The sequence below is a fragment of the Nannobrachium achirus genome, assembly GCF_963921795.1.
Source record: "Nannobrachium achirus genome assembly, chromosome: 4".
In the NCBI taxonomy this organism is placed as follows: Eukaryota; Metazoa; Chordata; class Actinopteri; order Myctophiformes; family Myctophidae; genus Nannobrachium; species Nannobrachium achirus.
Window position 1 is genome coordinate 17540663 of NC_137813.1, and position 16884 is coordinate 17557546.

Genomic DNA, 16884 nt, shown 5'->3' on the forward strand with positions numbered 1-16884 from the left:
CTGTATACTGTATGACGCAGTCTCTGTCAACAATAAAACACATTGAAGGGAAAACACCACACCCCTGGCGTCACTGTGTTCAAAGCACTGGAGATGAAAAAAGGGAAAGGGATAAATTACACAGCCATAGCCGTTGTTCTCTCACATTGTGATGCATTATGGGTCACTGGGGTCACAGGGTTTGCCTAACTAACAGTCCCTCTGTGGAGGCAACCCTGGCTGGCATAGAAAAATAATAAGGTTTAAGGTTTTGTTGTTTTTATTATTCTTTTATCTATTGCTGTAATGATTTTATTGTTGCTTATTTGATGCACTGTATTTTATATTGCTTCGAAAAGCGCTTCATAAATAAAGCTTATTAATTATTATTATTACATTATACAAAGTCAAATCTTCAGTGTTAAAGGTGCTGTAGGTGCTATGTTTTGTTAAAATAAAGTTTATTGTTAAAAAGTAACTATATATTATTACGATAGTAATCATCGCTATGGAGTATCTGTTCAGAAACAGGGTCCATCTCTCAAGCTGTTTGGTAAAGAGAAAATACATCAAGTGGGTTCCAAACTCCTCCAATCAGGAGTGAGAATCCCACAAAGACAATATATCAGCTTTGTTTAAACTCCTTCTTCTTTATCCTGTGTCTATGAGATCTCTCTTTTGATTGGGTGAAATTGGCATCCTGACCTGAAAATGAATTATCTGTTTACTAAAGAGATGAGACGCTGTGAGCTGTCTACACGAGCTTGTAAATCTGCTATTTTTGGTGAAGAGAGTTGGCCCTAGATGGAAAAATAACTCATCAAGTACAGTGCAAATCAGGTCTGTTTTACAAAGCACAGTGAAGTGATATTTATGTAGTGATTTAGATGAATTCCAAATATTATCAAATTATTCTACGGCAGCCCTGGACTTATTTTAACAGAAATATATCACTTATTTAACACTGATGATTTTACAGTGTATAATATATTTACTAGTTTTATGGATTCACTAAAGACAGGTGTTGTGACAGTTCTGAGAGATGAATAGCTCATGTGTAGTTCCTCTGCGTATATCTAACGTAAGCTAGCGTCTGTGTGACTAAAGAGTGTGTGGCGTGTGGCTGTATATTCATGATGTTGTGACGATGACGCATTATCACAGACTCTATTGTTTGCACTTTGTAAAGACGGTGACATGCAGGTCAGATCATCAAGATGTTGACGGGAACAAGGCAGATCTGGAAAGATACGTAGGCCTACACACAGTCTGACAAACAGACAGACAGACACACATTGTCGGAGGCACAAACATGCACGCACATGCGCACGTGCATGCACGCACACACGCGCGCACACACACACACACTATATGGCAAATGACAGGGAGACACAGGCAGAGAACACAGTAGGCCTACAATCCTCAGTGTTAACCTTACGGGTCAATTACATGAGAGTATAATGAACAATAATGTTTTGTTTTAATATAATCGAATATGATGTAATAAACAAGTTGAAAGGTGGTTAAGACAGATAGACAGACAGACAGACAGACAGACAGACAGACAGACAGACAGACAGACAGACAGACAGTCAGACAGACAGACAGACAGACAGACAGACAGACAGACAGACAGACAGACAGACAGACAGACAGACAGACAGACAGTGCAGTGGTGGGAAAAGTACATTCTTTACTTAACATTCTTTACTTAAGTAAAAGTATCAATACTGCTATGTAGAAATACTCTGTTACAAGTCCGGAATTCAAAATGTACTTAAGTATTGATTGATTGAAGACTTTATTAGAAGTTTGCATAGGAAAAGGTACAGTTTCATGACGGTACAGTTCACTGGTACAAGGTCTACTAAAAGGAGATCCATGAAAAGACTAAGCTTATTTCCACTGGAAACCATTGAAGTATCTCATATAACATTGAATGACAGACAAATAGAACACAGTACTATGCAGTAGATATGTAAAGAAAAACAAAAAAGAAAACAGTAAGTCTAAACAAACAGTATATACAAAGAAGGGGCAGGGGAGGTTAGGGTTGGGCTAGGTTCCTTTTTTTACCAGTTGCGAACGGCTGCTGCCTGTAAGTGGTTTTTCAGGGCAATTTTAAAGGATGCTAGTGATCCACACTCCTTTATGGCCTTCGGTAAGGCTTTCCACATTTTGGTGGTATAGCAGAAAAACGAGTTTGACCCTTTGTTGGTTTTGACTCTGGGTTGGAAGTGATCTGTGGTGCTGCCTCTGGTGTTGTAATTATGGACATCCTTAATGTTTATAAAGTATTTTGACAGGTACTTGGGTATCATAGTGGTGTAGTGTATCTTGTACACCAGGCCCATTGCAAAAAAGGAAAAGTAAAAGTAAAAGTACAAAAGTATTGGTATCATAATGTACTTAGTACTAAAAGTAGAAAGTACACATTATGCGTTTCACAAGTTTTCAAATGTATAAAATGTATACAAATCTTTAGAAAATAGCCGATATACAAGCTCACAACGCATTGTGAGCTTGTAGATCGGCAAATGGCCAAACAGAACTTGAGAAAATGTACATGTTATACTTTACACCACAGCTTGCGTGCTTGCAGACAGGTGAATAAACTGACCTCTTGCAATGCATGTACTGATGACCAGTGGGGGAACTCTCAGCATTATGGGGGTCCGTGGTACATGCCAAACTGGGGGTCCTAGAAACAGAACAAAAACGTTTGAGAACCACAAAGAAGATGGGAGATGGGACAGGCTCATACTACACAAACCAGCGTCACCACAAGCTACAGAAGCCGGCCAAAAAACACCTGGCGGAGAGTCCAAGCAGACATTAAGAGACAAGACCACTTGGTGGCAGAAAATAATACCAGTGACCGAAAACTCTGGAGATCCCTTGTCGACGGCCTATGCCCCAGTAGCGGTGTCAGGCTTGCATTATATGTAGGCCTACCTTAACTGTCGACAGAGAGTCATTAATACAGGACATGTAGACATACAGTATACTGTAGGTCAGGATATGGGTATATATGATGAGTGATTGTGTTTCCATTTTCCATCCATTCAGTTGATCAAAGTTTTTTGTTGTTGCTATGGAACATGTGTCCATAATAACGTTTTTTGATTGATTGATTGATTGATTGATTGATTGATTGATTGATTGACTGGATTACAGAATGACAGGACACACCAATATAATTAAAATTCTACTCAAGTTGGGGTACCTCGCTGGCCTACCGGTCCATGGAGCATACCACTATAGGCTCTGATGCCTTGAAAGCATGTCGCGGGTTCGAGTCCCAATCCCAACAACCTTTGCTGCGTGTAACTCCCCATCTCTCTCCCCATTTCCTGTCAGTCTACTGTCCTATCAATAAAGGCATAAAAGCCCCAAAACACAGGGCCGTTTTTAGCTATAGGCGGACTAGGCGGTCGCCTAGAGTGCCAGCCTAGAGAGGGCGCCAAGGGGGCGCCGAAATGGAGGGAGTGGACCCAAACCAGCCCAAAACCGACCCAAAACCGACTAAATTCACGGCAAAACCCGCAAAAATCGCGCGCAGCGCTTTGCGCGCGCGGGAGTGGGGGGGCGCATTCCAGAGAGCTCGCCTAGAGCGCCGATTAGGCGCGCTATGGCCCTGCCAAAACAAATCTTTAAAAAAAAGGATTCTACTCAAGTAGGCCTAGTCTAACACAGGGATTCCCAAAACGTTCCATGCCAAAACCCCTAAATAAATAATAGATTTACAGTTTCATTTCACAATGCAAGATAAAAAAAAATCTCTTTTCCTTTCCAATTGGTTCCAACCGCTGGTGGCTGCCATTTGAAAATCTGCGGTCTAACTCAGCTGTCATGATCATATGACCATGTCCCCTGCAGTGAACCATAACCCATGATGATGAGAACTTGACTAACTGGAGAGATCAAGTTGGAGAGATTCCTATCTTTGCCTTCCAGTGAAGTGCAGAGATTGTAGCTACACAAGCATTGTGCAGCCTTGCGGACTACTGTCTATAGTAGACTGTACAGCAAATCAAAAGCACATATTTTTCTCTTACAGTTTTTAATGTATGAAACATGTCTCATGCAGGAGATAGACAAAACTAAATGAAATGTTCTAATTTGGAGTGGTTGGACCACCTCCAACCACTGTTGTGTTAACATAGACTTACAGGTGTGCGAAGTAACAAAGTATAGGCCTAAGTACATTTACTTGTGTACTGTAGGCTACTTAAGTAGCCTACAAGTTTGAAGTATTTGTACTTACTTGAGTAGGCTATTTACAATTTCCAATATTTTAATTCTACTCCACTACATCTGGGATCCAAACATTGTACTTTTACTACATTTATTTGAAAACTTTAATTACTAGTTACTTTGTAGATTTTGATCATTAGCCTATTACTAAATATACCACTTCAGCCCTAAATAGCTGATCTACAAGCTCACACATTCACAATGTGTTGCTATGGCATTGTGACTTATATTTTTGCACTTTTTACTCAAGTACATTTTGAATTCCAGACCTTTTACTTATAACAGAGTGTGCAGTATTAGGTAAAACACGTGAGAGTACCTACTTCTTTTTCACCAATGGGTAAATTAGGCTACAGATTAGTTCAAACAACGTTTTATTTTATTCCTCCAAATAAATTCCCGTTAGCAGTCAGTGCACCTTTCATAACGCAGAGGGTGTCTTCATTGTGAAGCAGCAGACACGCCCCCTGCGTTTGGTCTCCACCCACAGTACAAAGCCAGAGTTTCAGGTGAGGGGAACTGTCACTGTCAGACAGTATCGTTGCAGTCAGTCAATCTGTGTGGACTGGGGAACATCTGAAGACGCCACTTTGATTCACTTCTTCAGTCAACCTGTTCATACGGGACACCTGGAGCAATGGCCATGTCTGCCTATCATTAGCAGAAGTGTAACGGGAAATGTGTTTTTATTTGTGTAAAACATGTAGTTGAAAGGGAGATATTTTATTTGTTTTAATATTATAACCAACATGCATCCCTGATCTTGCACCTCGCGAAGTGGATTCTTTATTTACAGTTTTTTAAATCGCAGAGATGGAACAGAGCGCCCCATAAACCCGACGAGCTATGGGAAAATGGGAGTTAACAATGGTAAGTCAAACTAGTCTACAGAGATGTGGATTTTAAATTGATTTTACATGATCTGCCACTTATAGGCTAGTTAATAAAATAAAATAAAGCCTGGCTATTTTATACAACGGCTGGTTTTGTGATCACGTCTATACAGGCAGGTTTTTCAACCAAAACTCTGTGTTAACTGGCTAGAGTTCTGGCTTCTGGGTCCACTCAGTCATATGCTATAGAAATCCTACTTACAGCTGTTGATGGTCAATCACAAGTATGTAGGTCATGCTGGCAGTGGCAGCTGAACATTATATCATAGATCTATACTATAGCTATAGTGTGCATCCACTGTTTTCTGTAGTCTTACAGCCTATGTGTGGCTTTGTGACTGTGACCAGTCATTCTCAACTTTTTATTTGTATTTTCAATAATAATAATTCAGTTTGATATAGGCCTACTGGTAGGCCATTTAATTTGTAGCCTTTTCTAATCTCCCTGGGTCCCTGGGATCTCCACAGTGAAATCCTTAGTGTTAATTTAACTCTTAGAGTTACAGTGATGTAAGGTCAATTTGGTTCCTGTTAATTATCAATTTGTTTAGCTGGCTGGGGGTCCCCGAAGTCGGACCCCACATTGAGATCCAGTGGACTACAATAGCCAACATGTGTGGCTTTGTTGACTGTGCTTTTAGCCTACAATTGGTGCCTATAATGCCTATAATTTAATGATCTGTCATTTAATTATTTTTGCATCATGATTCATGATGATCCAGTGGTAATTGTGAGGACAGATGCACACAATCCAGAGTTCTTCCTGAGATAGTGTACAAATTAATTAAACCATTGGTTCTCAAAGTGGAATCTAGGGACTCCACAGGTCCATTTGGTTCCATTTGTACACTGTCAGACTTAAGGGGAGAATTCATGTACAACAGCCCCTCATGTGCAATGCAACTGGTGACATGGTTATTGCATAAAGGAGCTGTCTCTTGTCTCAAGCATTCACGTTGTTCTTTGTTGATGCTTTCCTGGAAGTGCCTGTTGTGTTACCGCACACTGCACAGCAACATTTCATCCGTGTTTAGTTTAACCCCGAGGGTGTAAAATGGAGGCAGTGCTCAAATTTGTCATTAAAGATCATTTGTCATGCAAACAGATAAGGGACAACTTCAGATATTTACATACAGGAGTAGTCCATATCTAATCAAGAAAATTACTTAAATTGAGAACTTCTGAAAGGTGGCAACAGGTAGCAGAATGGAATTGCACATGATGTGAAGACATTATGAGTGGAGGTGGAGGCGGTTGATAGTTGTTGTACATACTGTATAGTGTATTGGCAGTGTATACTTGGCACAATATTGGCCTATCATTTACATTGTAAATTTCTCACATTCAAAACTAGCACTATTTGCAACACTCTAGAAGCCCTTAGTGAAATTAAATGTATACTGAATCACTGATAATCGTATTTTTGTTCAACCCTTTAGACCTTGAACGCATTATTACTTTAACCATTCTTTTATGCTTTAATGATTGAGAAATGGCAGATAATACAAGCTCACAGCGCGGCACCGAGTGTGGTGAGTTAACCAGGGTGGACTGCTTCCACAACTGCATGATTATTTCCAACATTTATACAGTATAAGCCTATATTATGAGAATCCCAAATCACAACATAGCCTATAGGTCTCGTGTGCATGTTTGTGTAATGTTACCCACAATCCTCAGTGTTAATTAAATATATCCACTTGGAACTCTGAGAGAGTGCCATTGTAACCAAATGGACCCTTCAGGTTACATTTGTACAAACTCAGAGTTGAAGAATGTAAAGCACATTGGCCTACACCTACAGTACATGTGCTCTCGCCTCCATCAAGTGTAAGGTTAACCCCCCTCGTTAACCGATAATTTAAGAGGTGAGAAATGTTGTCATGTGTCCTTGGTGCATTGATGAGCTTGGAATAGAAGACATGATATTATGTAGACTGCCCACAAAACCTCCCCACACACAAGAAACAAATCTGGAATCTGCATCTGCTATGGAGTCAGTTAGATAATAAGGAGGTCTGAGGCATGGCCTCCAGCCCATGTTTTGAACATTGAAAGAAACCTTGGAAAACCTTTATTAGCATTCAGAGACGTCTGAATCTGGAGCTTTTCGCTCTATGAGAGTGTGGCATTGTACTGTCTGTTATATGAAAGGAAATGAGGAAAAGTAGTAGTAGCAGTAGTACCCCCGCTAATTCAGAAGTACCGGTAGTCTGAAATTTGAGCCTTTTCTTATGTTATATGACTGATGAAAATGAGGAGAAGTGGCTGTAGGACAGTGGCTGTCTGGCAATCAGTAGGTACCAGGTGCGAGCCGCAGGCTTCGTGTTGGCTGGTTAATAGATACCCATTTCCTCCTGTGAGGGAAAGAGTCTTGCTCAGGGACACACATCGATATTGCTAGCCTGGCCTGGAATCGAACCAGGGACAGCCAGGGGCTCTGGTTCTCCAGGCAGGCTACCTAACCATTCAGCTACACTGTATGTCGCTCTGTGCCAAGTGGGGGAAATCTCGCTTTTTCGACGTGTCAAATGTTCGACGGCCCGCAACTTCTACGCGCCGATAGTTCGACTTAGGGTTCGCGAGATTTCGGCGCCGCTGTTTCGACGGCACGTTTTTTCGAAAAAACTGACGCCGGTCCTTCGACAGGGCGGCACGGTCTTTCGACTGGCCGGCACGGTCTTTCGACAAGGCTGCACGTATTTCAAAAAAAAAAAAAAAAAAAGTCTCTCTCACACACGCTCACCGCTCCTAACCCAGCCATACCTCCCCCGACCCCATAGTGTTTTGTTCTTTCTCGTCTGTGTCTGTCTCTCTCTCTCTCTCTCTCTCTCTCTCTCTCTCTCTCTCTCTTTCTCTCTCTCTCTCTCTGTCTCTCTCTTTGTCTGTCTGTCTGTCTCTGTCTCTGTCTCTGTCTCTGTCTCTGTCTCTCTCTCACTCTCACTCTCAACAACAACATTACCTGAGGACGTGGGGTAAAGTAATCTTTACGGACGGGATAAGCAGGGCCGTGCTTAGGGCCTAGGAGGACCCAGGCAAACCCCAGTTTGAGGCACCTGGGTCGGGACCCATGTGTGGGTTGCGGACCAATTTCTAGTTGGAGTCGCAAGTAATGCCTGTTTACATTTGGTTTCCTAAACTTTTGTTTTTAATTATTTGAAAATATTTTCAAATAATTAAGATATGAGAAAATAAATCATGAGTTTAATGCAAACTAGCATTTTTTCAAAAATAATTCCATATAAACAAAATAAGAAAAAGCAATTGTGCTTCACTCTCACATGAATTTTTACAGTTACAAGATAACATAATGGGAATATCAGAGTTATTACCTACAAATAACTAACTACCTTAATGATAATAAGAACAAGAATAACTTTTAAGTGCCTGTTTTGCAGTGGTTCTCAACCACAATAAATACATGTAAATCACAGGCAGCCTGTTAATTATATTTCAATTCATAGCTACTTCAATTATTGCCTTTATGCAGACAAATACATTTACTGCACCCAGCATTTAGCATGTCAGAGTGGTTGTTGGAGTGCCTCTGTGCGGCTGCAGAGTTCATGTGCAACTTCTTCCAGATAGATTGATTGATTGATTGATTGAAGACTTTATTAGAAGTACAGTTTCATGACAGTACAGTCAAGCCAAGGTCAACTAAAAGGAGATCCTAGTAAGCTTTTCGGCTTATTTACACAGGAAACCTTTATGTATCTCATATAACCTTGAATGGCGGACGGATAGAACTCCATCATTTGCAAAAGGGGGGCCCTGCGATTTTCACTTGCAGGGGGGGCCTGCGATTTTCAGGGACTATCGTAGATTAAATGGTTAATCGGTTATTCAATGAATTTATACATGCATATCAATACCTATTAGATATGTCACAGCAGGGCATGTATGCATATCAATAGACCATTGTCTGAACCTGTTAACTCATGTAATGTATGTGTAAGTGCCGGCCACTTGACATCATTCAAACCCCCCCCCCCCCCCCCCAAACACTGAATTACCAATGCTTGGTTCCAAAAGGTGCCCTTTTTTTCACTTGAGCACCCCCCCCCCCCCCCCCCTTCAAAATGTCTCTGCACGCCCCTGCCTCTTAAAGTGATCCCTGACAAGTTAGCCATGTAGGCCTTATTATGTTATAATAACCCTCTTTAACCAAAATATACAATTTAAAACACTTACAATATATTCCTTTGAGAGAAAAAAGTTATATTTTCAACCCATGGGGGAGCCATTGCATTGTTCGACGCATGCAGTGATGACGTAGAAGATACATTTTGGCTGGTCGGGCCCATAAGGTTAATATGGAAGGTCTAAACAACGTTCTCTTTACAATATTTAAAACATTGTCTTGAAGCTCAGATTAACTGTAGTTAGTAGTGTGGTGCTTTTCTGTTCTGTTCAATCAAGTAGGATGTTTTGCCAGGTTAGTAAAGTGTTTAATTCAACATCTAAAACTTGTTTACACCGCCATTTTAAATTGGCCCGTCCAGCCAAAATGTATCTTCTACGTCATCACTACATGCGACGAACAGTGCAATGGCTCCCCCCATGGGTTGAAAATATAACTTGTTTTCTCTCAAAGGAATATATTGTAAGTGTTTTGAATGGTATATTTTGGTTAAAGAGGGTTATTATAACATATTAAGGCCTACATGGCTTACTAGTCAGGGATCACTTTAAAGATGTATGTGACATCACAGAACACACATGAAGGAACTGCTTGGGTGATTAGGGCCATGGCTTACTAGTCAGGGATCACTTTAAAGATGTATGTGACATCACAGAACACACATGAAGGAACTGCTTGGGTGATTAGGGCCATTGTTATCTGGTCTGCACCTTTGAGAGCCAAGCTCTTTTCAGATTCCAATGAGCTATGTCCAAAGCAATTGTTTCATGTTAACCCTCACTTCAACTGTTCTTTGTTCAACAGCTCAACGGGGGCCCATGCATGCCCATGTTGGTTAAAAAAATTATAATAATCTCATGAGGCCCACAGCCTGTGTGGGGCTGCCTATTTTGCCTGTGTGGACTGCACGGCCCTGTTTAAGAGTAGCTTAATGAATGGCCACAGTCAGTGCGCAGCAGGCTCCACCAATCACTTAGTTTACTTGTTAAAAGCAACATATTATTAAGACATGACAGTAATATGGGTGCAAAATGTACTAGCCCCATATAAACGTAAAATATACTCTCCTCCCTAGCTGTGGGCATATGCCATAGGCCTATGCACATATGAACCTGCCGGTCTGTGTCCAATAGAAAGTTGCAGAGCATGGAGTTTAAAAAAAAAAGTACAAGGTTACATGCACAGATTTACAAGCTATCAACACCGTCGGATAGATAGTAGTCTACATTAGCTTGCAGATCTGTTCTTTTAAGCATGTGCCACCGCGCACAGAGAGAGAGAGAGAGAGAGAGAGAGAGAGAGAGAGAGAGAGAGAGAGAGAGAGAGAGAGAGAGAGAGAGAGAGAGAGAGAGAGAGAAAGCGAGGAGGCGAGAGACAGACAGACGATTTGTACTGTCATGAAACTGTACTTTTTTCTATTGCAAACTTCTAAAACATTCTTCAATCAATCAATCAATGTGTGTGACGAGAGAAAGAGAGGGAGAGCGAAGGAGACGAGAGACGAGAAAGAGAACAAAAAAAACGATATAGGGTCGGAGGAGGGTAATGCTGGGTTAGGAGCGTACGAGCGTTGTCATTGTGAGTCTGTCTGTGCGTGTGTGTGAGGGAGACTTGTTTTTTTCATTGTCGAAATACCGTGCCGCCTTGTCGAACGGTTGTCGTGTCGGACAGTTGTCGTGTCGAAACATTGGCGTCCTTTTTTTCGAAAAAGGGTGCCGTCGAAACAGCGGCGCCGAAATCTCGCGATCCCTAAGTCGAACTATCGGCGCGTCGAAATTGCGTGCCGTCGAACAAATGACACGTCGAAATAGCGACACGCTCCCTGCCAAGTGACCCTGAGCAAGACACTTGACCCTTGCGTTATTTGGGGCATATGTCTGTTTTTGTTGTTGAAAATAACAGACTTATCATACACATGCTTTATGATAAGACGGTGAAAATCAGTGTTAAGTTAACTATAAACTATTAATAAACTTGAGTTAAAACAAAAACCCTGTACCGTGTTGTCACTGCAGTTGTCACAGTCTAGAGGAGAGCGATTGTTTATCTATCTCCGTGTTTTCCAGTGCTTTCTTTGTCTGTTTTTGATTTATGCGACACAACCGAGTCTCATTATGCGACGGACAATCCCGCTTTCATTCAACAAACAGCGGAACTTTTCAAAACGGCTGCATTCATAAACCCGTGTTCCTTTACATGATAATTGCGTGGAGTGCTCTTGTAGCATTCTGAAGGAGGCGTTCTTGTGAATGCACTGAGAGGGCTCTCACTGAAATCAAACAAGGGCCTCCGTGGCTGACATTAGCGTAATGGAAAACTACTGTGTGTTTTATCTAAATCAATGGTCTTCAACAGGGGTTCCTCAGAGTTACTACAGGGGGGCCGACAAATCCTTGTGTGATAGGATCATGAACAACTTGAACCCTCGCATCCCTATACTCTGAGGAGAACTTTAGACAAAAATAGCAGATCTACACGCTCTCAAGCTATTTTTGGCAAATAGGTTTGGTGTAGAGATAAAAAAGAGCAGACCAAGTACAGAGTGAAAGGTCAAGTTTGCTAAGTATCGACGATTTAAGATTTGAAGTGGTTAAGTAAGTGTCAAACAAGTCTATGAATCTACTAAGAAATCGATGAGAATCTGTTTCTCAACATCAATTCTGGGGGGACCACCAGGAGTCCAAAATAATGGACCCTTACTGTATGTACGGGACTGTAACTGTTAGAGTGCCAAATGGACCGGGTCCATTTGGTTCCATTTGTACACTCTCACTGTTAAATAAAACAGAACCTTTTCCAGTCTGGATTGGGGGTCCCAGAGACAATATTGTATCAAATGGGGGTCGGTGCCCTGATGCATATCAAACTTGAGGTCCTGAGAATCACTTAGCTAGCACTTCTGTGGTGGTTGGAGGTGGTCTGGTCTCCCTACCTTTTTATTATTATTATTTTTTTTAATAAGATTTGTTTTTGGGCTTTTATGCCTTTATTGATAGGACAGTAGACTGACAGGAAATGGGGGGAGAGACGGAGAGTGACACGCGGCAAAGGTCATCTGGATCGGGAATTGAACCGGCGACGCCGCGAGGCATCCATGCCTACGTGGCAATCCCTAAGTGGTATGCGCCTGGACTAGTAGGCCAGCGGGCACCAAGGTCTCCCTACTTTTTAGTTGAGAGATGTAGACCCTGGTGTCAGGTGCTGTGTAGGACATCTACTGGTTGACAAGTAGTGCTGCCTGAAACTTATAGAGTGCAATATCTCCTCTTTTTATTATGAGTGAAGTGGATGCTGGGCCCCATGACATCATATCTCACAATTAAAACAAGTATAAACCGTTGCACCTATTGTCCAAGTCAAAGTTCTTCTAACGCAGTACAGTCCTGGGTAATGGATCGATCCATTTGGTTCCATATTTGTTCAGTATTTGAATGATACACTTCTTAGGATAAAAAGCTCCAAAACCTTTTGTCGCTCTTCCAGGGAGTGACGGCCCTGAACGGGAGACCTTGCTGACATTTACACAATGTTTAGTATTTCTATTCGGAACATTTTGCCTACGATGCACTAACCTTTGCTAATCCTGTATTTGTCCACAAACATTATTTTTTTATGGAAGCCCGATACCTGGTAATTTGAAGGTACTAACAGCTTAGTAAGCAAAAAAGCGTAAAAACAAACATTAAAGGCTGGCTAATGTCAGCATGTGCATTTTAGGAACACTGCGTAATTATTGGCTGTTGGCTGTGTTTTGACTGGATGCCTAGTCATTACATGCTACACAGTGTAAGGGCACCCCGTCACACACGCACTTCATACGCGTCATAGCCAACGCAAGCTGAGGCTACACACATGCTTCATTATTATGGGCAGTGCCGGTGCACACCAGCCCAAAATATATACCCAGAGTTAAAGTGGGCCATATAGCCTGTTTTATACCCCGCGGTATATTCTGGGCTAGTCCAATTTACACCCGAATAGTATTACACTGGCATGAGTGCTATTTCCAAAAGATTTGTATCCACCTGTTTCCGCGGGAGTTTACTGGAGATTATTTGGACCTGTTTGGACCACACTTCCGGTTTAACAGCAGACATACAAGCTCACGTCGCGTCGCAGATGCAGCCTGTTGTGAGCTTGTAAATCACACTCGGCTGCGGCACCAGAAGCTCGGTACAGCGTCTGCGCAATGCACTATGGGGCCTTGGAAACTCGTGGATACTTTTGAAAAGTTGCAAAAGGACATTCTGCCTAATGAGTACTTTTACTTTTGGTACTTAAGTACATTTTGATGCCAATACTTTTGTACTTTTACTCAAGTACATTTTGAATTCAGGACTTTTACTTGCAACAGAGTATTTCTACAGTATTGATACTTTTACTTACACGATTCAACCAAACGACTAGTGCTCTCCCCAGGAGGGAATCTCCTCACTGGCCAGTGGGGAGATGTTGGGCACATATGAGCTTCAGGCAGTACTACTTGGTCAATCAGGAGGTCTTCTACCCGACACCAGCGTCTACATTTCTCAGTGGAAGCATAAGGAGGCTGTCACATCCAACCACTGCAGATGTGCATTGTGCAGTACAGTTATATTGTATTAACGTGCTTGCTCGGTTATACAGGTTGGTTAAAATAAAGTTTTAGTCATTAAAATGTAATTTGCAACACTGAGAATGTACAACATCTACAAATGTAATCGAATGGACCCTTTGGGAAATACTCAGGATTCATTGCATGTGGTTGCGTAGCCACGAGACTGGTGGTTTTGACTGGGAGGCTTACATCGCTGTGTTGTTTTGAATTGTGTGTGTGTGTGTGTGTGTGTGTGTGTGTGTGTGTGTGTGTGTGTGTGTGTGTGTGTGTGTGTGTGTGTGTGTGTGTGTGTGTGTGTGTGTGTGTGTGTGTGTGTGTGTGTGTGTGTGTGTGTGTGTGGCTGGGTCATGCAAGCTGTTTGGTCATGGTGGTTTTGTTGCTATTTTTACCACTTCAAGGTCTAGCCTCTGACCCTCCAGTGTTGTGACCAGTCACTCAACTAAATATATTTTGTGTTGACCCAGAACCGTACTGTGTATTTCAAGGAGAAAGGGCTATTTTAGACCACTGGAGGATATCCAAGCTGTTGGCCCTTTCCCAGTGTGTATGACTGCATCTTCTACGGACTGGTGTAATCTTCAGTGTTGATTTAACGTTGTGATCTGTATGTTTTGTACAAAAGTATTGCTATCAAAATATACTTTAATTACAAACATAGTACATGGTACTCATTATACAGAATGGTCGATTTAACATCATTGGATTGTAGTATTTAAAATGCATTAATGTGTTCATCACTTAATGTTGCAGTTGGTAAATATGGGTATGATTTTAATTACTTTATGTGTTGGTATAGCTTAACCTATAATGATTCCACGTCTTGTATGTTTTGTATGAATAATCAAAGTCTGCAAATTCTGGAAAGTAAAAGTACCTCATAATTGTACAGTACATAAGTAAATGTAATTAATTACTTCCCACCACTGGAAACCAGTGCTATAACAAAACGATAACATCATTATTGATGGGAAGATATGAAAATGTCATGTCACAATTATTGTGACCAAAATAATTGCAATATTCGATATTATCGCCCCAGCATCCATATTCTGGGGCAGAACATTTCCCCAAAAAAAAACAGATCTGCAAGCTCACAACTGGTCACGATGCGTTGTGAGCCAAAGACATTTTGTAGAGCGAAAAAAAAAATGGCGCGTGTATCAAAGGTGAATTGATCCCAACATATGACGGAGGACAAGTTCACAAAAAAAAAAATCTTCAATTTTTTTTATCACGATAAACGATAATAACGATTATCATCCCATCCCTAAAACATTGTCAACCTGTGTTTTTCCAGAACCCAGTTCAGGAGTGGTGTGATGAGTCCGAGGATGGGGTGGTGTACGGGGTCACCCTCCGGCGCACACCCCTGTCCCCCCGCCCCGGAGGCGGCGGTGGCGATGCCAACGACGACTTCGTCAAGTACCGCACCTGCAAGGTGCGTCGGCTGAAGGCGGCCACGCTGGAGCGGCTGGTGAGCCACCTCCTGGAGCCTGGCTGCCAGGACCAGGACTACTGCCGGATCTTCTTGTCCACGTACAGGACCTTCACCAGCACCGCCACGCTCATCCAGATGCTCTTCCAGAGGTAGGCCTACTGGTTCCTAAACCTTTTAGCTTGTGTGACCCAAAAAAAGAAATCGGACGTTTGCCCGTGGGACCCAAACTAGTGAAAACAGCCAATCTTCGCACCGTGTTGTGAGCTTGTAGATCGGCTATTTTCACTACTTCTTAAACACGGTTTCCTGATTTATGGAATGTCTTCGATTTTTCTTTGTTCATGACATTAATGAAAAAATATAATACATTTTGTATTTGTGTCTGAAAAACATGGAAGTTCCATACGTTGTCTATAATAGCCAGATGCATCCTCGCTGCGCAAGTTGGCAGAGCAGAGACGTCACAAAAAGTGTAGATAACGCGTCAACCAATCAGAAGCGTGCGTTGCGGTGGTCTGAACTAGGTATGGACTACTACTAGGCATACAGACAAAGGTGATGTTGATGTTTCATACATTTTGTATACACAGTACTACACACCCATTTGCCTGACACAAAACCTTAGAGGAAAATTACTATCATCCATTTGAGCTCCTTGACTGCCCTCTTTACATCCTTATCCATCGACCTAGTTTCTGTCTAGTTAATGTTTAGTCGAACAACTAACCTGGTTACAGTACAGCCATAACTCTTGCCTTTTATTGAAAGTGACACGCACGCATGCACATGCACACAGTAAAACATTTTCCTCATCTTTATTTCTATCCATGTATCATGTTGTCTTTTAACTCTCTTGGTTACAGTTTCACCTACTGTAATGAACAGCACCTTCCCCTTCCTATACTCCTATGTTTCTCCAAACAGTCTTGTTACACACATTCATGGCAATCACTTACTATCAAACACCCAGGAGTGGGGGGTTTAAAAAATTACGAGATTGGGTCTCAAAACTGGTGCATCAACCTTTTTTGCACTAAAGGTGGGCTTTCCTTTCACCAGGGGCACGTTAAAGTTCAACATCGATGTACTTTAATGTACTACAGAAGGAGGCACCAGTGAACTTTAATGATTGAACAATGACTGACTCACTCCAAGTCCACAAATTGACTATTAAAGTTTGGCTCAGAAACTATGAGGTTGGAACCATTAATATTTAATTCAAAAGGGAATGGGGCCCACTGCCACCCGCTTCCATTCAACTCTTCAAATCAAATATTTGGTGTGAATGCCCTCAGACCCTCAAAGACACAGATGAAAAGGCCGTCCTTGAAGTTGCTGTATAAGCTAAATCACCACGTTGCATTAGGGCTGTATTACACATAGGCTTACAGTAGCCGCCCTGACAAAGCAGCAGTCCTCGAGCATCTTTGATGTCCTGATAATGAACACCTTGCAGGTGTGCATTACGTTAAGTCTGTGTAGTTCAACAAACATCCAGAGTGGCCTTGGTGTGCAGTTAGCAGCAGAGCTGCCAGAGCAGGTTTGTGCTTGCAGAGAGACAGGGAATTTAAAAAGA

At 41.8% G+C, this 16884-nt stretch overlaps 1 protein-coding gene across 1 annotated transcript in view; it reads left to right on the forward strand.

Moving 5' to 3' along the window:
- Window positions 1-5082: 5082 nt before the first annotated feature.
- Window positions 5083-16884, forward strand: part of LOC308282714 (ral guanine nucleotide dissociation stimulator-like 1) — a gene marked incomplete at both ends in the record, with an annotated part of 31240 nt that continues 19438 nt past the window's right edge. The window contains 2 exons of the mRNA XM_080723104.1: window positions 5083-5106; window positions 15168-15457. Of these exons, the coding sequence (XP_080579230.1) occupies window positions 5083-5106; window positions 15168-15457 (314 nt within the window). The remainder of the gene's footprint in view (window positions 5107-15167; window positions 15458-16884) is intronic.